The sequence below is a fragment of the Plectropomus leopardus genome, chromosome 5, assembly GCF_008729295.1.
Source record: "Plectropomus leopardus isolate mb chromosome 5, YSFRI_Pleo_2.0, whole genome shotgun sequence".
Lineage (NCBI taxonomy): Eukaryota > Metazoa > Chordata > Actinopteri > Perciformes > Serranidae > Plectropomus > Plectropomus leopardus.
This window is the reverse complement of record NC_056467.1, coordinates 36,556,063-36,580,035: the sequence shown is the minus strand read 5'-3', so window position 1 is coordinate 36,580,035 and position 23,973 is coordinate 36,556,063. Positions and strand designations below refer to the sequence as shown.

Sequence of the window (23,973 nt, the reverse complement as noted above, 5' to 3'; positions counted from 1 at the left end):
AGGCGATCTATTGATCACCTGGATTCCTTAACTTAAGTCTAAAATCTGTGACAGTTTAAGGAATTATGACCTCAGTTTTTTTATGGGAAAAATTGCAATATCAGAGAAATAGCCCGTGTATTACAGCATATACAGTCAACCATTCCTAACCCTAGTCTTAACTGTGATCATTGGTGCAATAACTCGACTAGGCTTTAGCAATTCTTTGCAATTATTCAAATTATTCTTTCAACTCTTGAATGTGAGCTAAATATGTGTTACCCATATTGTCTATATTATTGTTCCCCTTACTCATGCAGCCTAGGTTATATATGTGTTGTACATTGTAGCATGACATATTTAATATTTCTAACTTTACACACTATTTTTATACAATGCATTGTAGCATAAGGCATAGTTTTATTTATTTTACACACTCAGCACATGATTCATAATTGTAAATATTCACACACTAGTGCTAGTATTTCTTACTATTACAGTATCTTTATTTTATATTTCTACACACTTAACATACTCAGCACATTATACATATATATACTTTTATATATTCACAATTCACATACTAGTGCTAGTTATATTTACATACTTGAGGTAATATTTCTAATGTTTACTGAATTTCTATTTTATATTTTGACATAACACAACACATTTGTGCTGGTACTTATCTATGTTTTCTACAATTCTCTTGGCATCAGAGTGACTGTAACGAACCACAGTTTTTACCCCAGGGGTCTAAACTTTAACATATATTGCTTGTGTATCGGAATCCCATACTTGCTTTTAGTTTTAAAGTGGGCTTAGTGGTCGTTGTTTCCAAGAATATTGATCATCCTCTCTGATTGAATGTATTGGTTGCTGTCTTCATTTGTATGCATTGATCGTTGTCAGTCATTATAAGCCGGTGCCTTGTGTCCTCGCGCACCCTGCTGGCGAAAAGCGGCTGCGTTTTGGCGAAGGAAGTGCCACCGTGTCCAAAGTGAGCAGACGTTACTTGAGTCTGTAGACGTCTTGTTTACAGTGGCTGTGCCAGGCCTGCGAAGACCCGTGGCCAGCAACGTGTTACGATTTTATTGCTTACCTTTATTCTTTCGTTACAAGGGTCAGTATATGAAACCTCCAATCTGGATCGAGGCGGTAGCAACAGGAAGAAGAAGATAGAGGAATTCTCTAGGTCTTCTCGGGAGAAACTAGTCCAGTCGAAGAACAAAATGTTCTCTAAATTCACGTCCATTCTCCAGCACGCTGTGGAAGCGGTGAGTTTTTTGTACTCGGAGCATGTATTTTTACACTGGCTTGCTTTTGTGTGCCGTCTGTTTTGGTTTAAATGGGCCTTTGATCGACCAGGCATCACATATCATAACGTCAGCATTAGGTTGCTAACTAGCGAGCTAACCAGTTAGCCCAAGCTAATGTTAGCGTTTTGTGTTTGTCCTGTCAATTTGTTTGTTCTTGTTAACGATGGTATACCTGTGGTTGCGCTTCTTTGCCTGCTGTATATTACTAACACGTTACCCTGTTGTCATTTGCCTATTTTGAGCAAGTCCTTTGTGCTTAAGGTAGTTAGGCAAGCTGAGCTAGTTAGCCGCTAATATTAGTCCCAAAATGCTAACGTACCGCCGTAGCTAACGTTGGCTATCTGGTTTCAAACATCAGGGTCATATCACGAGGAGTGGTGTCGAAACGGCCGGACAGCCTTGTTTGATGTTGCGCAAACATTTCAGCGTTAATATTAAAGGGTTAGTCTGTGGGTTTTCTCGCACAGGCATGTTTGAAGGCTAAATGTTAACGTTAGCCAGCCAGTCAGCTAGCATTAACTAGCTAGAAACCAGTATTTACCTGCCTGAACTGTTTTTAGGCTGCCTCACGTCAAGGGTTTCAAATAATTGGCGTTTTGCAGGTGAACAAAAGTGATCACTTATTATAATATTAGCTTGTTAACCCAATATTCTGCCATATAGCTTGCTGGTTTGTACGAGAATAGGATCTATTACCAATGTAAACCTTTATGTCACCCAAAAGTGAAAGTGTAATCCCGAATTATTTAACAGTTCTGACGACTTCTGGCCCGTCTTTAATCACAACACATCGATCAAAGACATTAGAGTATGTTTGAAGTCAATAGACAGTTTCCTCGAACAAACCATCCCTATCGCTCTTTGTTTGAACGCTGAAAGTGATTGTGGCATGTAAGCATGTTGCTATGATAATTAGTGGTTTATCTCTTGACCTCATGTAAACGTGCAATATGTTTATGGTTGCTACTTTTTCTTTTCAGCTTGCCCCGTCGCTGCCTTTGCAGGAGGACTTCGTCTATCACTGGAAGGCCATTACACATTATTACATTGAGACTTCTGGTAAGAAAAATCTGAAGAAATAAGTTGACATCTGTTATGGTTATTATGTAACCAGATGTTGTGCAGCTTGCCTTCGAATTTGTTGATACCTTTTGTACTAAAAGTTTGAGTGCAATGGCAGGAAACTAAGCTTGTTCATACAGCATGTAACTGTACTTATTATTGTCAATATGTCACATTTTAAAAGATGATTAGTGCACATTAAAATTCACTTGATCTAAAAGTGTTGCATCATACCTGTTTAATTAAAAAGCCTGCAAATGGCAGCTTTTGAAAAGCCTTATCAAGCAATTGCAAACACATAATTTTTTTTCTCAACCACAATAATTAATTTATGAAGTTTTCTCATGATCAACTAAATAATCACCTGCTTATGTAGCACCACTTTATAAATAAAGTGAAGACAGGCAGTGCCATGGTAGTGGTTATACGAATCCAAACTAAGTGGAAAAACCAAATTGTGTAGTATGCTGGGAATGCCTTGCTGGTTTAGTTTGCAACAGACTTCAGCAACTCTGTGTGGAGCAAACCAGCCTCAGACTATGAGTGCTTCCCTTGTGTTTGCCTGTGAGATCTGCACGAGTAGAACTGATGCGCTTTGCATTGTGCCAGGTTGCAGCTAAGATGAACTTGGCGGCTGAACATTGTCATTTAAAACCAACTTTCGCATGAACTACTGCCGCGTTGTCAGTGTATACTTTGGGCCTCCTAATCTTTTTCTTAACTACAAACGACTGATTATTTGCAGCAGTTCTCCCATTTAGGCCAATTTAACAAAACCTTGAACAGCTGATGGGGGATTATCTGTACTTTGAGTATTATGCAGCTTAGCTTGTTTTCAGGGAAATTTACTCACTTGTGATTTAAATGAACTTGATCTATTATTCTTAGGTCACTTTGAACCAGCTTGACCTTCATCAGTCTGTATGATAACTAATTTAAGGATTTATTTGATCGCTTTAATTAAAGCTGTTGTTGTGAATTATCTTGGTTACTTAACAAAGTTTTTGGCATTGTGTGCTTTATTAATTTCATCACCATATATATGTCCAACGTTGTTATTGAATTACTTGACCCACACTAGCGACCCAGTGCATAATTAGTGTCAAATGAGGATAGCATACTTAGGCCAAATAATAACACTATTATTATGGCACACTTATAACTGAGCGGGCTTCAGTTTTGAAATCACTGTATATAGTCATTTGACGGAGAAGGGAAAAGCTTATTGAAATTTGAAATATTTCATATCTTCATTGCCCCCACCCCCATGCACAATACTGTTTGTCAGAAGTCATTCTATCACAAGCAGTGTCAAGGGATAGCCCCGTTCTAATATGTCATGCTTCCTTCATTTACTGGGATTTGCTGTTTTGTAAACACATTGTTGTTAGTAACTCACCACTTGCTGCATTTGCTTCACATTAAATGTATTTACATGTAAAAGCAGTAATTGGATTTAACTGTTAAGCCATCTAGGAAAGTTTTCACACAGCCAGACAGATTAAGTAGTGCTAGCAAAATTTGATTATATTATCTCTTTTTTTAAATGCACAAAATGTTAGCAAATCAGAAAATGGACTGTATTATATCAGAACAATCAGCTTTTTGCATCTGGATTAAAGAAATTGCCACACAAGAGCAATGTAGTTTTAACAGTTGTGTTTTTGTCTGTGAGCAGACAGTGAAAAAAAGTGAAGTGGTTTGGCACTTATGTTGGTATCTTACAGACATGCAGAGGTTCTGACATGTTTCTGTGTTTTCCCCTATCAGATGACAAAGCTCCAGTCACAGACACCAACATCCCATCCCACCTGGAACAGATGCTGGACATCCTGACCCAGGAGGAAGGGGAGAGGGAGTCTGGAGAGACAGGACCCTGCATGGAGTATCTCTTACATCATAAGATCCTGGAGACTCTCTACACTTTGGGCAAGGCAGATGTAAGGCAGTCATGCTTTGGTAACTACATGAATTATACCTTCAGGAAAACATACATATCACCATATGGTAGTCATATGTTATGTGATATTGGATGAAATCGTGTGGAAATCAAGGTTGAGCCCACGGAGGTTGGGGTGCAGGGTAGACACAATACAACGTGCAGTGGTGGTTTAATTAATCGCCACTGTGAGCTACTTATCCATGCAAGGTGGAGACACTTTTATATTGGTACGAAATAAAATTCTAACATTTTCTATTTGTATGATTTCCCATCAGTGTCCTCCAGGGATGAAGCAGCAGGTGCTTACCTTCTACACAAAGCTGCTAGCACACATTCGTCAACCTCTCCTGCCACACATTAATGTCCACAGACCTGTACAGGTGAGAAGTAATGCAATATGGATTTCAGTGTATTTTTGATATTCCTTTTTAAAAATGGTCTGTTAACCGAGGTTATGTAAGTTATTCATGACTTTTTTGTCCCCTGTGGCTGTGACATTCCTCTGTCAGAAACTGATCCGTCTGTGCGGGGAGGTGCTGGCTGCTCCGACAGAAAACGAAGAGATTCAGTTCCTTTGTATAGTCTGTGCCAAACTGAAGCAGGACCCGTACCTTGTCAACTTCTTCCTTGAGGTGAGTAACTATGACACCAGGGAGGAAAAAAGTTGAGCAGTACATTCATAAATATTAATCTGTATATATTACCAGCAAAAGTCAGATCCTCGCAAGATTTTTAAGCTCACAGTTCAGGTAATATTTTATGTGATGTTATTTGCAGAACAAGTCAAAGAGGCCTGAGGCAAAGAGTCCGGAAGAGACTGAGGTGATGAAGGAGAATGTGTTGGCTCCAGACACTGGTCAGTCTCCAACAGAGGAGCAGGTTGACCACCCAGAGGAGCCTCAGGCTGCAGCTGCTGCCTCCACCTCCAGTCCAACCAGTAACCATAACAACAGCAGCAATTACAATCTTGTCACCTCGCTGCTTAACCTCACAAAGAGTCCTGTAAGTAATCCCATGCAAATAAATTTTGGTGATTTACTGTAATGAATTGAACATTTGTATTAATATTTTGTATCCATTTTCCCTCCCCAGGATGGCAGAATAGTAGTGAAGGCATGTGAGGGCCTGATGCTGCTGGTCAGTTTACCTGAGCCGGCAGCTGCCAAGTGTTTAACTGAAAACACTGAGCTCTGTGAGCTCCTGACCGACAGACTGGTCTCCTTCTATAAAGCCCTACCACAGTCCATGGACCCCTTGGACATTGAGACAGTGGAGTCAGTCAACTGGGGGTAAATGTCTTTCCAGTATTTACTTTATAAAACAACTTTATATAGCCCTTTTCACAGACATAGACCACAAAGTACTTCACAAGGGCAATGTACAACACAAGAAAGAAGGCGCAGAAGATTAGGTGACTACCAGAGCCTCGTAGTTAAAACTGCACAACCATTTTGCACAGTTAATAAAAAATACACAACAAAGATCACAAAACAAAATACAGAGCAAGGGCATGAAAGTTACCCAAACGCCAGTTGAAACAGGTGTGTTTTTAGCAGACTTTTGAAAGAAACCACAGAGTCAGCAGACCGCAACGGTGCAGGAAGAGCGTTCCAAAATTTTTAGGTGCTACAGCTTCAAAAGCATGATCGAAGCAAATGCGAGAAACAGACAACACATTTTGTGTATTTAGTGGCTTATAAAACATATTTTTCACAGATTTTAGTTGGGTGACGGTATGAGGTTTTGATTTGATTTGTCTTAGCAGGTAGCCCTAAAATAGCATTCTCTGTAAAATGCTATTTTTAGTGAATAATTTGGTAGAACTTCATCAAACATTTAATATTTGTTCCCTGTTTCTCTCTGTCGCTCTTTTAGTCTGGACGTGTATAACCTGAAGGAAGACGCTGCTGTGTTCACAGGGAAGAGGGCACTCATCTCCTTCCTGTCCTGGTTAGATTACTGCGACCAGCTCATCAAAGAGGCTCAGAAGGTCCTTAACCAGTGTTGACTCACTGTGTTTTGATGTGTCATATTGTAGTCAGAACTGACAGAATAAAAGAAGTTGTTTTCGTGTCTGAAAGCCACAGCAAGCTGAAGCTCACTCTTGTATTTCTTTGCTGTTTTCCAGTCAGCAGCTGCAGTGATGGCAAAAGCAGTGAGAGAGAGATTCTTTGTGTCTGTTATGGAGCCACAGCTTATGCAGACGTAGGTCTTGCTTTGAATCATCAATCAGTCATCCTTTATTGAAATTCTTGTCAGTATGTCATGTGTCGTGACTGCTCGTTAACACATTGTGTGTGTGTGGGGGTGGGTGCACACAGGTCCGAGGTAGGCATCCTGACCTCCACAGCCCTGCTGAACAGGATCATCCGGCAGGTGACATCAGAGGCTCTGCTGCAGGAGATGATTTACTTCCTGCTGGGAGAGGAGAGAGAGCCAGAGACTTCAGCCACGATGGCTCAGAATCCACTCAGACACCGACTCATCGAGCACTGCGACCATCTGTCAGACGAGGTTCTTATCACATAATTATTCAGGATGTACCTAATGAATGTTCCTTTATTATCATTCAGGTCTGGCTGCTCAGACCCCCTTTGGCCTTTTTATTTCACTCTTTCTATTATTATTATTATTTGACCTCTAATGTGTCTTCAAAATGAAAATCATGTATCCATAATTTCTTTTACTGATTTGATATTCAAAAGCACAAATGGCCATCTGCCCTTCAAGGATTCTGAGTTAGTGAATCATATGATTAACCAAAAGCACATGAATTTTAATTAGTATCTAACAGAGCCGTTGCACACGTTTTCATCACACAAAAGAGAGATGAATCATCTCTTTGATGTTTGAAACAGCGACTGCCTACTATCTCTGTCGGGGAGCAAATCCTTGGCATGTTGCTGTTTGGTTTATTTTTTTTGGGAGCTAAGCCTTATTCTTCCTCCTGCATCCCCAGATCAGCATCATGACACTGCGGCTATTTGAGCAGTTGATCCAGAAGCCCAACCAGCACATCCTCCACAGCTTGGTGCTGCGTAGCCTGGAGGAGAGGAACTACTTGGAGAACAAACCACAGGAGGAGCGGGAGCCCCTGGAGAACGGGCAGCCCCATGATGCCGTGTAAGGACCCGCCTTTGACCTTAGACCTCCACGAGCTGCCTTTAAAAATCTTGGAAAAGCATCAGCACACACACAAACACAGCAATGAAAATAAAGTGAATGCATCAAGTAGCTGTGTTTCTCACATTTGACACCAATTCAGCTCAGCTGTGCCTTATTGTATGTTTCAGTTGGTGGGAATCTTTTCAAGACATGCTTTGTTAACTCCTTGCAGACTGGTACATATTGTGCCATAGCTTGTTTGATTATTGACTCTATTGTTTCTATAAATGTTCCTGTTAGTGGCATAACTGTTTTCATGCAAAGAAGTTAAGTCACCAAATGCAGCACTGTAATAGTGGATTTACATGATCACATTGTTCTTAGAGTGTGAAATGAATTCATAGAAGGGTTGATGAATGTCAGTGACATTTGCATAGCCACATAAATACAGTAAATATACCTAAGATACAGTAAAAGTAATAAAACTTAATATCTATGTAGAGATTAATTAAGTTCCCACATTACACAACAGAACTCAGAGAGGGTGGAAGGTGGCGTGCAAAATCAGAACGCCCTAACATGCTGTCATTCTGTATGAGACCACATATTTCCACAGTTTAACTACATACAAGAATACTGACAAAGTGGGCTTTGAATTTCTTTGAATTTCTACCAGAATGGGGAGTAGAAATTAAAATGGCTTTCATTTATACAGCCAGTGGCTGTCTTTCCTCAGAGCTATGCATCATGTCGAGAGATGCATAAAACTAAATCAAAGGGAGCATCTTTTTGTTATGATGCACTGATCAGAACCAGATCGTGTTCTCGTATCAACACGTGTTCTCCCCACAGAGACCTTGAGGAGGATCCACTGTTTGGTGATGATCTCTCTCCAGATAGCAGGCTGTCTGGTTCTGATTGGCTGAGCTCATCTCCACCGCAGAGTCCTGACCACTCAAAGTCTGACGGAAAGACAGAGGTCCATAAAATTGTCAACAGGTACACAGTCTGCTCATGATAAAATTAACAGCATGTTTGTCCTTTTTTCCAATATAAAATTTAACCATTAAATTCTATTGCCTGCAGTTTCTTGTGTTTGGTGCCTGATGAGGCGAAGTCATCCTATCATGTTGAAGGCACGGGCTATGACACCTACCTCAGAGATGCACACAGACAGGTAAGGCTAGTTCCACTGTATGTCTAAAGCGTGTTTTCCAGGTATTTCAACATTAAACTCATTACTGAGGGAAGTCTATAGATAGTGTTACTGTTGCAAGTAGAGATACGTAAGGTCCCGTGGTCACTGAAAACCTGGAGAAGTCATGGAGTTTCACCTTCTTGTTTTCCGGGCCTGGAAAAGTCATGAAATTAGTAAAATCTTCGAAAGCTTTGGAAAAATCATGCTGTTTTTTTTATAAGAAAAATTACGAAAAGTTTATTTTGCACAAATGTGAAAATTTGCGATCAGATTCACCATAAAAGACATGAGAAAACAGAATACATTCCATGTAAAAAGTATAAAACTAGGTCTCAGAGATACACATTCAAGCAAATGATGAAAATCATTACAGTAATCTTCCATTGATATTCTTCAAAGTAATGTAACATAACAGCAAATGTATTTTCTGTAGCTGCTGCTGTAAAATAGCTCTAAGATGCATCGATGCATGACTTTTTGTTTTCCGTCACATAGCTTTCTTCATTTTCTCCTGCCTTCTGTCTCTATCCATGTATGAAAGCTTGTTGGAATTATGCATGAATAGAGGTGTAATCTGATCTATTTAAATAAAAGATAATAATGTGACAGTGTAATTTAACATTTAGGATCATGAACCCCAAACTATGCCCCACTACTGCTTTTAAATTGTCCTACGTTTTTGAGATGGAGAAATGTTTGTAAAACATTGTGAATGGTCATGGGATTTTTTTGTTGGTCTTTGAAAAGTCATAAAGTTTTTAAATTTTGTCAGTGAAAATGTGCTGGAACTGTCATTACTCAGTGTCGTTGAATTTTCCTCCTCAGTTCAGGGACTATTGCGGGGTCTGTCAGCGGTGGGACTGGAGGGGCAATCCAAAGCCTTTTGAGAAGTGTAACCTGGACAGCCCATTCTTCGAGGGGCACTTCCTCAAGGTTCTCTTCGACAGGATGGGTCGCATCCTGGATCAGGTCAGTTTGATCCACCATATAGCAAACAGCTGTTGTTACACTGGCATCATTTAGTACAACTGCATGCTTTGATGTTGTCATGTTTATCTCATCTGTGTGAAATACCTGTTGGATTGTTAAAGCTCCACTCGTCTAGATAGCAAGACACCCACAGTGATGGTAATCAGAGAAGCAGATTTGGTTGTAATCAAATCCATGGAGCAAAAATAAAAGGTAGCCTGTTGCTCATGGAGCACCACTTGAATCATAAACTGCCTTTTAGTTGATGGAAATACATAGACCTAATTTATTCCAAAATGATCTGAAATGGAAAGTTTCCAGGGCAAGTTTTTGTGCAGTGAGTCTCAAACTGTTTAATCTAGCCAGACATGTACAACCATATTCCAATGAATATATTAAGCTTTTTTTGCATGCAAATCAGCACAAAATGTTACGTAAGGTCAAACCAAGTAAGAACCCTCATTTCTGTTATTGATTCTCACAAAACCTGACTTTTATTTACTTAGTTTTGTGTTTGAATGAGCAGATCAGCCTAAACCATTTCTGCTCAGATTTTATGTTCCCATGTACCCAAAAGTTGTTATTCCGTGCTGCAAGAAAACACTGTTCACTGTGATTTAGCAAAAATGAGGCCCACTAATGAAAAGTGCAAAGAAAAATGGAGAGATGATGCAAATGAGCTGCTGATTATGCAAAGTCTTTTATTTTTTTGAAACATAAAAAAAAAAAAAATAATGATCTCTCACCATAAACTCATTTGACAAATGGCATTAGATGGGAATTATGAAGATGACTAACAGAGATTCAAAAGTAAAAAGCACTTTTTGGCAGCTCACAGGTTTCTCGTAGCATTTAGGAAATCATATCTACAAATGAGTGCTGTGTTAATGGATGAGTCTGTCATTAGAAGCTTCTGAGTATTGTGGCATTGTTATTTATTTATACAATAGCAGAGCTTCTTCACACAGGACATCTTGAGTTTACTCTCATCATCAGTCCTCTGTAGTTTTATATCTGATGTCCTCTCTGTCTTCCAGCCGTATGATGTCAACCTGCAGGTGACCGCCGTGCTGTCCAAGCTGTCTATGTTTCCACACCCCCACTTACACGAGTACCTGCTGGACCCTTATATCAACCTGGCTCCTGGCTGCAGGTCTCTGTTCTCTGTCATCGTCAGGGTAAGACAGATTATAGTGATTATCTTATCCATCACTGATTGCAGACACTGCTGTGCTCACAGCTACAATCACTGGGTGCTTTGAGAATTGTCTTGATCGATGTTTTTGTTTGTGGTTTTTTTGTAAAGGTATCTTGAACTGTTTGAAATTGTGTTTCAAAATGTTAAGTGTAGCAAATAATTGTGTTCAACACAGTTGTTGCTCTTTATCTCTTGCTAGTGGTTTTGATAGTGCAAGTTTCTGTGTGAGTTTCACTTTCCAACAATCTTTGGGGCATGCTGCTGCTCGACCTGTTTCTTACTGGAAGAACTGCACCTCTGTACAGATTTGTTTTTCTTCTGTGAATCACTCCAACTGCTTTTCATTGAAATCGATCCCAGTAGCGCACAGAGTAAAAGCCGGTGCAGACGCTAACGTCCTTATTGACGGTCTTGTTCGTTTATGGTAGTTACAGTAATGTCTACAGTAATACCCTTTTTTAACCCAAATTAGTGTATTTATGCAGGATTTTTAAATGCAGGAAAACCAGCGTAAATAAGTTCTCATTGCCAGGTCCAGAAGACAAGTATGCCTTTCTTTTTTGTTTTTGTTTTTGGTAGTTTCTTACATTTTGTCGTCATGAATGAGCTTGAAAGCTATGTTAGTAAACAGTAGCCACCCACATGGAGGCCAGTGAGAGAGAATGTTCTGGAAGTGACAGATATGGCTGAAAGCATTGCGTTTTTTGTTTTTTTTTGTGTGTGTGTTGTCCGCCCGTCCCATTCTTGTGAGCGTGATATCTCAAGAAATACATAAGTAAATCTCTTTAAATTTGGCACTAATGTCCACTTGAACTCAACGATGAACTGAATCGGTTTTGGCGCTCAAAGTCACTGTGACCTTGCCTGTCTGAATCTCATTAACACAACATCTCAAGAACACTTTATGGGATTTTTTTTCAAATTTTGCACAAACTTTCACTCTGAGTCACAGATGAACTGATTATATTTTGGTGGTCACAGGTCACTGTGACCTTGTATCTGTCTCATTCTTTTGAATGCCATATCTTAAGAAGGCCTTGAGGGAATTTCAAATTTGACACAAGCGTCCACTTAAACTTGGACTTAAGAACTAACTGATTAGAATTAAGTGACCGAAGTACTCTGTGACCTCTCGAACCATGTTTTTGGCTCAAGAATTCGCACACTAATTATGACGACATTTCACACAACTGTCTGATAGGATGAAATGATGACGTGATGGCATTTTATATCCAAAAAGTCAGCTTCACTGTGATATCTTAATGTTTTGCAAAAAACACTTCTCTGGCCATTACTCAGCATCATAACTCAGAAACAGAAGGTGAGACATTTGGTCAGATACTGAAATGGTGACGATAATCTTGGGTGTCCAGGTTGAAACGGTGCTGACTGTATAGATCGTCTGTGCTGTCTGGGGGGAAAATGTGTGTGAAACATCCATGTTTTCACAGACGTGGAAGTTAGCTGTGACTGCAGCTTGACTGGTTCGCGGAGGCATGCATCTGAGAGGCAGTAACTCCAGTTTGTCGAGTTGGAAAAGGAGCTTGAGTGTAGTAATGATTTAAGAGTGTTGCACCTTTACCTAGAGATGGAAGCAGTGTTGTTGTGTATGGTAATTGTTTCGTGTTTTTGTGTTAGGTGGTTGGAGATCTCATGTTGAGGATTCAGCGCATCCCGGACTTCACACCCAAACTGCTGCTCGTGAGGAAGAGATTATTAGGTTTGGAGCCAGAGGGCATCAAGTACGTACTTCCACTCCGTTGTCTGCTCTTATCTCTTATCTCTGGGTTAACCTTTAGTGTGCACCTCTCACCTTCCTTCTGTTCTCACTGTAGCATCGACCACATGACTCTGCTGGAGGGGGTGATTGTGCTGGAGGAGTTCTGCAAAGAGCTGGCGGCCATCGCCTTCGTCAAATACCACGCGGCCGCCTCTTCATCGCCGTAACCACCCTACTGTTCATCCACATGCCTGGGCCAGGCAGACAGGTCAGGATTTAACTGGGCCTTTGGGGTGTGGTGGCACTGGTGTCACAGGGTCAGCAAAACATTACCACTAACTGTTCATCCCTGTAAGACTGTTAAAGCCCACACAGACGGGTTCATCACTCCCCCTCTTCTGGCCTCTCGGGCTCCACTTTTAAAAGTCTTTGGTCTTGTTTTTGAGAAGGTCAGAGCACAGACACTGCCCAGCCAGCAGAGGAATAAAGAGGAGGAGGATGGAGGTGCAGAGAGATGGTCATTGGACTTCTTTCAGCCTCTGTATTTGTCTCTCACTGCCCCCTCACATACCATCTTTCTTCCTCACCAGCCAAAAGATGATAGCTCTGTAATTACTCTGTCAAGGAGAAAAAGATGTTTGTGTATTTATTTTCTGTCCCATTATCACCCATTTGTCATTGCCTTAATGTGGTATCGCACCTTTCAGTTACAGAAGATTGTTTCCTTTTGAAACACTTTTATCTGAACTTGTCATGTTTTGTCTGTTTGAAGACAAGAGGCTGTAGAGAGAAAAAAAAAGCCGTCAACCCCTAGTTGTACCCTGTAGTTACATATTGAACTGTAGTATTTACGATACTGCACTCGTATTTTAAATGCCAAGTCCTATTATTTATTTGTTTGCTTTCAGGTTGCCTTTTTTAACTAATGTCATATTAAGATCTAATGAATTTAAAACAGTCAAAAGTGAGGACTGACTAAGCAGATGCTATTTACTTTTTGTTTTCCTTGTATTAAGTTTCTAAGTGCTTGTGCTCTCTAAGCTCATCTGTAGTCACCATCACCCAAAGACATCACCATCCATCACATTTTGTCAGTGAAATGGTGAATTTTTGCAAAGGATGTGAATTTGCACACGGACCTCATTGCATTGCACTTGTTACATTAGTGAAATTTCATCATGCTTTTAGGAGATATCAAGTTGGCATTGGTAGAAAGAGACATTTGATTCCACATTAGATTTTGTTCTCCAGACCCAGTGTTGCATTTCTCACACACCAGTGTTTATTTTTATCCAAGGGATACTGTGTTTTTTTCTTTTACATCATTTAATCCTCAATAATTATAGTTAATTCTATGATACAGAGAAGCAGACCTCTTCATTTTATAGACCGGTGTCTTAAATGCATTATTAACTTAGGACATATTGTAGTTTACAGCAATGGTTCCAGACCTTTTTTGGCTTTTGATCCCTAAAACAAAGCTATGACTATTTGGTAGTTTGTCTGCAAGTTTTGAACAGTTAGACCAATTTGTGAACTTCTGAGATTGTTGTCTTTACTTGAAATTATCCAGTTAATTCACAGGAAACGAAGCGAAGATTCGAGAAAAGTCTGAAAAAGTCTTTGTAGCAAAAATACATCATTCTCCCATATTGATTTTCATCTCGTGACCTCTTAAATTTATCTCAAGACCCAGTCTGGACAGCACTGGCTAACAGTATCCTAAAAATTCCTTAGTAGCTTATCATGACTTTAGGTGCGGTGCTGCGTTTACTTGCAGTGTTACCTTTCCATCCTGTTCTTGAATGACGAGGTGTTGTGTATTATTGGAACAGGTTGTTTGGTTATACATTACCTGGATATCTCGGGAGGGCGTCTGTGACTTAATCACCTCAAGGATCAGAGATTCATTACATAATATTTGAATTAGTCTAAATCAAGATGCTTCGTAATGTAACTTTGGTGTTATATTCCCAGTGTGAATGTTTCCATGATTATCGAGCGTGTTTGGCGATGGGTTTGTTCATGTGTGAGTGTAATGGTTTATTATTACTGTGGAGAATGGGCGGAGTCATCCATCGACGCCATGAGCCTTGTTTTTTTTCTTCCCTTCTCTCTTTCGTCTGGTCCTACTTTAAACCCATCACTCAAGCACCTAAGCTACATTATGCAACTGCTTGCATGGAATCCGATTTGCACATTGTCTTTCTTCATATATGTTCATAATGTAAATATACACAACAAAAAGCTTTTTGTTTTTCTCCAAATGTTTTCATAAACCAAAAAAAAAAAAAATCTAGGATGTACCAGGAGTAACATTTCTATTTTATGGGAAACTTTTTTTAAATTGTCAAATCATGCACATTTTTTAATCAACTATCTTTCCAACTTGTTCTGTACATTTGTATATTGTATGTGTACAATAGCAATAGAGATATACTACCTGGTGTAAATGCATGCTTACAGATTATTTTTCATCGTTGAAAGAGGGAGAGAAAAAAAAGGCGGTCCGGCCATCTGTGATGATTCCTTAGCTGTCAGCACTATGTTGTTTTAAGACACTGACAGGGAGATATGATGCCTTACTTCACACTGTGTATCTCTGAGGACTCCTAGAATTGATGTGTAACGGGATTTCTGCTTCACTACCGTTTGTTGTGATCTTATTATGCCTATCTCTTGTGCTCCATAGACTTTATTTGGTTTGTGAAGATGTACAGGACACTGTAGTCAAAAATCTGATGCCAACTGTTTGGTTTTCTTTTGTTAGCTTCGACCAATCACTGTATCACGTTCTTTTATTTTAATCGCTGCTTTCCTCTGGTGTGAAATGAGATGAGTCTCATTATACTTTATATCTCATGGCCAGTTTGATTTCGTGATTGTGCAATGCATAACTGAAACATTAAGGTAAGATGCATGCTCACTCCTCCTGCCTCCCAATGTCTTGCAGAGTTAATTGTAAGTGATGCAGTCTCGTTCTCTGAGGCGTTGGCTGATTTATTCCTAATCAGCTTGTCTTCATTTCAACACTGCTGTTATACAATGTGTTAGGTTTCATTCAGGACAAATATGGTTTCTTTAACATCCTCCGTCCCAATTAAAAAAAGTTCTTCAGCAGAAGATGTTGCTCTTGGAACAGTTGATTGTGTTTCATCTTTTTATTACAAAACGTCTGTACAACAAAACAAATACATAAAATAACCATTTCTTTCAATGACAGGGTGAACACCACAAATTCTGTTCAATAATCCCCTTTTTCAAATATTTTTAAAAAAAACCACCAGATGATATGGGGGACTGTCTTTAACCTGTAAATTGCCAACGCAAAACAAACTTGCAGGATGATGTGACATGCACAAGAACAGACCAGAGAACACCAAGCGTGAAAATGACCAGTGGAGAACTGAACAGCAGTCAGCACGGGTACTTTATCCTCCGTCAAATTCTCTTTGGCTTCGAGCCAGCATGCTCAGTCATCCACCTAATTCTGTAGAAATGAGTCAAAAAATCTCACTCTCTGGGCACAGCACAGGATTGTATGAAAAGTCCAAAGTCATGTGAGGTGGTCTGGAAATAAGTAAATCCTACATTTCCCTCGCCTAGCAGTGATTTAGAAATCAGCCATGGAAAAGAGGCACTATGGTGCAGAAAGAAGGCTCTCAGTCTAATAACTCATTCTTAATGATTGCTGAGGTACACACTGAGATTGCAGTCAGCCAGGGTTTTACAGTTGTAGTTAAAGGAGTATATTAACATTTTAAAGCACCTGAAGTTACTTTTCCTAAATAAGAGATCCTTGGTTGTACAAAAATATCCATACTGTTGTAATACTGCAGCGTTGAGACTGCACTGAATAACACCAAGAGCTTCCACAAAAGGAAACAATAATGCTTTGACTGCAGTATCGAAGTGGAGTATTAAATTGGTGCGAGAATGAGTCCCAAAACTCGAAAATGAGTTAGCATTTTACCACTCCCAGTTCCCCCATCTCAAAGTTTATGGGTTTATTTTTAATGTGGTTTTGGTTATGTCTGAAATGAGGTCTGTTGTTAACACACGCTTAGGAGACTTACACTTTTTTTTCTATGAAAACAAAGTCTATCCATAAATTCCCCACTTGTGAACTATGAAGCTTTCATGTCCTAAAACAAAAAAGATGTTTTTTTAGCAAGTGGCTAAATGAAACTATAGAACCATCATCATGCCAAACACTGCATCACAGTCTCGCGACGGCAATGCTACTGTGGTGTAGTACATTTATAGCCTAACGTTAGCATTTTACTTCTGGTGATTGCATTTACGCTTCAAATATCATAAAAGTGGTGTTCATTCCCAAAGATTATATTGCTTAACAAAACATGGAAGTATCATAAACGTTTGTTTGCCCCAGAGCTTATTTTCTACAATTTCCAAAATCCAAAGGAAAAATCCCATGGACTTTTGACGAAGGAACCAGTGTGACGCTAACTTCCACGTTGGCCTACACTAAAACATCATCCCCCAGCACTCTTATTGAAGTGGAATTGCTAAGTAATCTGCAGTGTCTTGTTATACAAGAGGTTTGTGTTCAATGCCCTGACTCAAATCAGTATTAGCATCACATAATTGAAGCTTTGCAGTCAAATGGAGGCAGATCAGAGCGACAGGTTTACAATGGATCGCCTTTTAAACAAAATAAGGTTTATGTAGTTATCTGATGTCACGAAAACCTGTTTGGCACTCTCAGAAGGATCAAGTCAACTGTTGCATTTAAAAACAAGTGAACAAACTGAAGCTTAAATATCACTTTGTATTCTGTGTGCGAACGCAGATGAAAGTATAGATAGCATTCCGCTAAAAGTTGAGATATATGAAAATCATTTCCATCAGATTGTCAAGTTTCCACACAAAGAAAGTGCCAGATCAGGGCTTCATTAGGAAAACTCCCATGCAAAATTGATGATATACTATGATAATGATCTTGCCATCAGCTGTAAAAAAAAATTAAAAAAAAAAAAAATGTTAACACTAAATCATAAATAATTGTATGTTTTACATGTGACCCAGCTTCTTGATCCTGTTTATGGGACAATCCTACAAATGTACAATAAAAATAAAACATCCAGCGTTCTTCCTCCATCCTGTAGTGAAAACTCCCAACAGCATGACAGTATATCAACATATGATGGTATATAAATTAATTTACATATCCATGTAAATAATTCATTTTCTTTAAGCAAATCATTTTCATGTACATACAAAACCACTACGTAAAAAACAACTACATGCCGTCGCACAAACTAAACCAGGCTAAAAATACAAGTTATCAATTAAAAAAAAAAAGAACTATGTACATTTCCAAATGTCTCTCTTTTTTTAAGTCAATAAGCGTCACCCCGCCAATTTACAAACCCCAGATATGCGCGCACACACAGACACACACGCTTGTGCACAAGTTGCTCACACTGGAACATTCAGACAAACAAATGTCTCTTTGGCTGGTGTGAAGCTGTGGCACCTCGCAGTGTGTGTGTACATGTAATTACACATTTTCAAAAAAAACACACTCACACACAAAAAATAATAACACCATCTAACGGCATAGAAAATAGCTTCCGATGATGGATGTTGTGATATATTTCCTATGCATTTGCGAATATATATATATATTTATATACCAAAACATACTGTATAAGGGTCAGCCACACATATGCCCTTGATTGTGTGTTTATATACTGTATGTACTTTAAAGTCACATTCAGAAGTGTAATGTGAAACTCTGTAGGAAGGCATCAATAAATAGAGATGTCAGAAAGTCCGTCTGTCTGTGTGTCCCTGGTTCTGCCGTCTTGAACAGCTCCAGCCGTCTGTCAGTCGCTCTTTGAGTTCTGTGCTGCGTCAAGGTTGACCACCTGGAGCTCCGTCAGGTTACTGCTGCTGCCGCTCGACTGCTGGCCAATCACCATCTGGAACACAGCACAGCTACGTCAGGCGACAGTTTCAGACAGCCAATAGCACGTCATCACACAACACCCAGCACAGATGGAAATCCTGCTACACTACATGCTGTTTATAATGGGCTGGCGTAGTGCTGATGTTTCCTGTTATATTAAATATTATATCTTGAAATAGTACGACCTTCATTACATTACATCTTTATTCTTGTAATATCACAACTTTTTTTCTTTAATGAGTATAACTTCACTCATTAAATTACAATTTCATTTTCCGTAATATTCTAGTAATATCATACAAGTTTTTCTTGAAATAGAATGACTTTATTCTCATTAAACTATACCTTTATACTGGTAAAATTATGGAATTTATTCTTGAAATAGTTAAAGCTAGTTCTCATTAAATTACATCTTTATTCTCATAATATTACCATTTTTTTCTTGAACTATTTTTATTCAATTATGACTTCATTCTAGTATTATTGCAACTTTTTTTCAAAATAGTATAACTTTATTCTTATTGATTTAAAACTTTATCCTTGTAATATTCTGACTTTTTTTCTCTAAATTACAACTTTATTCTCATAATATGACAATGATAATATGTTAAGGGTTTTTTTTTTCAGTATGGCCCCAATCATTCTTCGTACTTTAGACTCAGAATGGGCGTATTAAAAAAAAACACACCAAAAAAATTGAATTTAAAAGGATTTTTACAACGGCATATATAAAAATGCCTATATATTTTAAACTGATTGATATTTAAAGGCTGGACTTGGTGAAGTATTTTGAAAAAACATTCAGGTTTTGATTCTCATGCACTGCTACAGTGGTGTTTTGTTAAATCTACATGTGTATTTTGCTGAAAATCAAAGATAAAACAAGCTGCCAGCTGATCATTCGTACAAAAAGAGGCAACAGGTGACGACCCCTGCGGCCTCCGTGTGCCAGTGCTCTGTTAGGATGCATTAGTGAGGTCACGTGGCATGCTGGTTGCATAGGGAATATGAGAGTTTCACTTGTAAAATGTAGATCTTGCCGTACTGGGTGTAGCTGCACCGCTGATACGGGGATCTGCACCGTGCCTGGAGGTGCTGTGAGGAACACCTGAGGGACAGCACCTGGGGGAGAAAGTAATGATGAACTAAGTTTATATTTATTAGAAATTATGCACATATTCATCCAAATCTGTCACCCAGTAAATAGTGTGTTTTCAGCCTGTGTTGTTCAGTGTGCCTACCTGTGTCTTGGGCCTGTGCATGGGACACCTGCATGGCCGAGGTGCCCTGGGAGAAGGCGTTGAGCACGGCCAACCCCCCGTCAGCCAGCCCTGGCGTGGAGGCGTACATCACTGTGTGGGGGCTGGGGTACATCATGTGACCTGCGACAGATGTTGGCACTGACGAGGTGACGATGGTTGCTGGGAGACTCACTGTTGCTGGAAAAGAGAGCAGGGGAGGGAGGAGGAGTGGGAGAAAGCAAGTGTCACACTGAGGGCAGGAGTTGTGTATACTGGGTGGCCAGCAGATGGCACTTAATAACTGTTGAAATTTAAACCGCTAACTCCTGCTTATGCAGTGTGTAGCGGCACAATAACACTTTTTGAGGACACAGCTGATTCCAAACAGCAGCAGAACGAAAAATAAAAGCTGAGTCTTCCTTCAGATCAGATTTGACCTACCAGTGGAGTTTGTGGATGTGTGGGAGATGTCAGGACTGCTGTCGCTGTTGGAGGTGGACTGGGTATTGGGGTAAACCTGGATAGCCTGGAGCTGCTGGGGAACCCCTGCTCCTGGAGACACACAGAGGGCACACAGCCACTACAGTAAGTCATCAAACATCCCACACAGTGAATAGCGGGAGTTGCAGTATGGGGACTGCAGCAGTGGGGGTGCCATATGGTAGCACACTGGCTGGCAGCAGATGGCGCTTCATATCTATCTCAAATCGCCTGCTAACTCCTACGAATGCAGTGCGTAGTGGCACAATAACACTTTTCTCGAGGACACAACTCATTTCAAACAGGAACAGAATCCACAACAGTGCGAGCAGCAAAAATACAACACAATCTCTCTTTTTTTTAAAAAAAATGCTGCTGAGCACAAAGTGGGACAACCAAACACGAGAGGAGCCTATTGCCACTCATGGAGATGCAGTTATATTTGCATTTTAGGCCAAACTAAAACTGATGATGGGGTTTATACAAAAGTGATGCTACTATATGTCATCGTGACTGTTGACATATGGTAGCACTGGCAGGAGAAGCATCTGCAGTTCTATTAGCTGAGGCAGAAGAAGTTGTCGTGCAACTAGCGTTAGTAATCATTAGGTGCACAGTTGTTAGTCACAGCAGAACAGTTAGCATTAGCAGCAGCTTCATGATGGTCTACTGTGATTAGTATGAAGCAAGCAGAGTCGTGGCAGAGCAGGTCACCTGTGAGGGAGACAGCAGCAGGGAAGCGGAAGACAGCCTGCTGTCCCTGCTGTGGCTGCAGGGCGGCGGCCAGGGCCTGACCATGCTGCCCCTGGAGGGCCAGGGAGTGCTGCTGCAGCTGGCTCAGAGGAATGGTGGGGGTGCCTTCCCGTACCCCAGATGCTGTTACAATCGCCCCTGTCCAGGTGATATGTGCCAAGATTGAGGTGAAATGTTCACTTTTTCATAAAAGCATAAAACTTAGTACCCTTTTGGGTTCCTGAACATTTTTTGGAGATGGAGTCATCAAAAAAAGGCCTCTTGGAGGCAATGACAGCCACTTCCCTTTCTGCTACTACCAAACACAATTGTAGTGGTATGAGATTTCCACTATACACTAACCGTCTCAGAAGATACTGCGTTTTCAAGGTGTCAAGGTATTACAGAATTATTATTATTATTATTATCATTATCAGAATTTCCTTTAAAGGAATTAAAACCGAAGGGTTAGTTTTAATTTAGCTATTTTCAACACTATAATTAAGAATTAAAATCATTTTTAATGGGAGTATGTGTCAAAAATAACTAACATAAATGTAAAATTCTCCCTAAACCCTATAAGCAAATTATGTATTTTGCAGTCTATCTCCTAAACCAAACATGATAATACAAAAAAATAAGTAATGTTTGATGTGTTTTGATGGTCAAGGATTACAATGATACAATCAGTCTGTTAGAGATTGCATCTTTGTTGTCATCTCAAGTGCTTTTCACTGTTCACTTGAACAGTTTATGATGTTGTGTGTGGTATTATTGAAATCCTTGACCATAAAAACATTGGGGTTAAAATCATTTAGTCTGTGTAAGCATGTTTGGTTCAGGAGACATGATGCAAAATACATAATCTGTTAATGGCGGGAACTTAACTGGCCGCCTCAAGGCATTTCTGTGATTGCTCCATTTCTGAAAATGTTCAGGGCCTCCAACTGCACAAGTGTACCAAATTTCATATTTTCATGAAAAAATGCACAGTATTTTCACATATCACCTGGACTAAAGGGTCAGATGTTACATGCAATCTAGTGTTTCAATCAATATTGTGACTAACATTGCTTCTAAAAACAAATGGCTGTTAACAAGTAAAACAAAGATACAAGTTATCTACAAAAAATGTATCCAAATAGTTCAAGAGGTTTTTGAGTGATGACATCAAAACCAAAAATTGTTGCAATTACCCCTAGTCTCATCTAATCAACCCCGCCTTTCCAGTCACAGACAAAACAACTCAAATCCTAAAGAAATGCAGATGATAAAGAGCTGATAGACATACTTATACAAGTTAGTTCCGACGAAGCAATTTGATTCGTCCAGTTATTGCACGAGTGCAGTACAACCAGTGACTTAAAGATAAAGAAAAAATGATTAATGCTGTCTCTCCGCCACTCCCCATGAAAATGATATCATATATTGACTATACCTGTAGTGCAACGAGGTAATCGATGCATATGATGCGTTAATATTGACCGAAAATTGCTGAAAATAACGTCGCCGCTGTCTGTCCCGCTTGAGATTATTCACAGCGAGGACACATCGGGAACTATCCGCATCTCCATGAGTCACGTGACTGTATGGCGGCGAGATCAAAGATCGTCGGATCGCTCTGTTTAAACGGCACTGAGTGTAACATCACTGGGACTTTTAACTCTTTATGTATCACTCCGCTTGACCGCTGTTCTAAATTGTTAATAAGGTCCACAGTAACGGTCGGTGGTTTTCCCGTGTTACTGTAGACTGTAGTGTAACAGACGGCTCAGGAGGTGTCAAGGTAAAAAGGGCCGCGGTTGCTGTTGGAGCTGTCACACCGTCTTCCGTCCCGTTTATTGTTTTATTAGTTATCCAGTTAGGCGAACCCAGGACGCTCGGTTATATTGGCGGCAGCGATGTTCTTCCACAAGCTGTGAGAGCTTTTCTGTGGACATGTTGAGTGACTGTGTACCTGGAGCCGTTATTTTTAGCTTAGCTGCCTCAGTTTAGCTAGCTTGTTAACCTCTGCGGTACTTCAAAACTGTGTACAACTACATTACGAAGACGTGACACGGAGAGGAGGACTCTTTTGAACCTCACGGGGATGTTTGACAGACGCTCACCCGGGCAGGGACTCTAAGGTTGACCTGTCCTCTTGAAGACAGGAGCCACAGTTTCCTCAGCTGGGTGAGGCAGCTGGAGGCGGCTGTTAGTGTGAGTGGAGACCGCAGTAATGAGACCGCAAGTCAAGAGAGACACACAACGTATTTTACTGAAAACGCACAACTAGGCAGCAGCTGCCCTGCGCATAACATGTAGACCTAACTAACACAATGTAGCAGGCTAGTTTTCTGGAATTTTTTTGTGTTGCTAGGCAACAGCTGTCACGTTCAGCGGTTGCGCAACTATTTGTGTCGGCGGAGCAAAAAAAAACAAAAACAAAAACAAATCTGTTGTCGCTTATTTCTGTTAACTAATAAATGACGCTCGTTGAACTGTTTCATAAAAGCAATATCACAATCGCGGTCGTGCTGTGGTAGTGTATACCATCACGGCGAATCACAGCCACCATCAGAAGCTTTCAGTGTGGTGTGTGGCACACGGGACGCGCAGTTGAACGTCATGTTAGCAGTACATCACCAGCATAACACTTAATGTTCAGTGTGAATTACAGTTTTACAGAACCGCCAGACTAGTGAAGTAATTTTAGCCAGCATAAAGAAATTGTGTCACATGTTTGGGTAATCTGATTGCCTCTTCTGATCGACCTTCATAGGGACATAGAACATAGAACAAATATCAGCCGATAATTATTGGTGGCCAATCAATTGGAGCACCCTTCTGGGGTTGCTAGTTTTATAATCCTTGCTGGTCCCCTACTCTGGCTGCTTGAAGAAGCCATAATGAGGTAATTTAATTTTTGTATATTAATGGCACCAATTATTTGGCAGTGACAAAGCGGTGATAATTAGCTACATGTATAAATAACATATAACATTATGCCTGGGCCACATTGAGCATCCTATGAAAGGACTCCAAACAAACACAGGGTTTCGCCTGGATGAGCGTGGTTTTGCAAAAAGTAGCAGTGCACACTTCACCGAGCTACAC

The 23,973-nt window shown here is 40.0% G+C and overlaps 3 protein-coding genes across 4 annotated transcripts in view; 1 reads left to right on the top strand and 2 right to left on the bottom strand.

Annotated features, from left to right (window-relative positions):
* The window catches only part of LOC121943084 (actin-binding LIM protein 1-like), a 54,742-nt gene extending 53,591 nt beyond the window's left edge, over positions 1-1,151 (bottom strand). Inside the window, exon 1 of one of the 2 annotated variants that reach the window (XM_042486470.1) lies at positions 1,079-1,151. The gene's annotated coding sequence lies outside the window, so the exon portion shown is untranslated. The remainder of the gene's footprint in view (positions 1-1,078) is intronic. The other variant, XM_042486469.1, reaches the window with a different exon arrangement.
* LOC121943085 (FHF complex subunit HOOK interacting protein 2A-like) lies at positions 1,002-14,791 on the top strand. Its single transcript, XM_042486475.1, has 17 exons — positions 1,002-1,253; positions 2,276-2,354; positions 4,128-4,297; positions 4,575-4,679; positions 4,809-4,931; positions 5,077-5,301; positions 5,392-5,588; positions 6,175-6,289; positions 6,428-6,504; positions 6,621-6,813; positions 7,259-7,422; positions 8,257-8,403; positions 8,491-8,581; positions 9,428-9,571; positions 10,609-10,749; positions 12,408-12,511; positions 12,605-14,791. The coding sequence occupies exons 1-17, from the start codon at positions 1,209-1,211 to the stop codon at positions 12,714-12,716; spliced, it is 2,232 nt and encodes a 743-aa protein (XP_042342409.1). The 5' UTR covers positions 1,002-1,208; the 3' UTR covers positions 12,717-14,791.
* An 844-nt stretch (positions 14,792-15,635) lies between these two features.
* LOC121942867 (serum response factor-like) lies at positions 15,636-23,486 on the bottom strand. Its single transcript, XM_042486158.1, has 6 exons — positions 23,426-23,486; positions 20,860-21,036; positions 20,107-20,217; positions 19,666-19,863; positions 19,470-19,546; positions 15,636-18,437 (listed from the first exon to the last, which is right to left on the bottom strand). The coding sequence occupies exons 1-6, from the start codon at positions 23,484-23,486 to the stop codon at positions 18,342-18,344; spliced, it is 720 nt and encodes a 239-aa protein (XP_042342092.1). The 3' UTR covers positions 15,636-18,341.
* Positions 23,487-23,973: the final 487 nt, after the last annotated feature.

Excerpts from the sequence above, each read along its gene's own strand:
- LOC121943085 (XM_042486475.1), top strand. The coding sequence starts at position 1,209 with ATGTTCTCTAAATTCACGTCCATTCTCCAGCACGCTGTGGAAGCG. Across the intron at positions 1,254-2,275 it reads TCCAGCACGCTGTGGAAGCG|CTTGCCCCGTCGCTGCCTTT; the intron begins GTGAGTTTTTTG and ends TTTTCTTTTCAG. Across the intron at positions 6,814-7,258 it reads GCGACCATCTGTCAGACGAG|ATCAGCATCATGACACTGCG; the intron begins GTTCTTATCACA and ends CTGCATCCCCAG.
- LOC121942867 (XM_042486158.1), bottom strand. The coding sequence starts at position 23,486 with ATGACGTTCAACTGCGCGTCCCGTGTGCCACACACCACACTGAAAGCT. Across the intron at positions 19,864-20,106 it reads CACATCCACAAACTCCACTG|CAACAGTGAGTCTCCCAGCA; the intron begins GTAGGTCAAATC and ends TCTCTTTTCCAG. Across the intron at positions 18,438-19,469 it reads CAGCGGTGCAGCTACACCCA|ATGGTGATTGGCCAGCAGTC; the intron begins GTACGGCAAGAT and ends GCTGTGTTCCAG.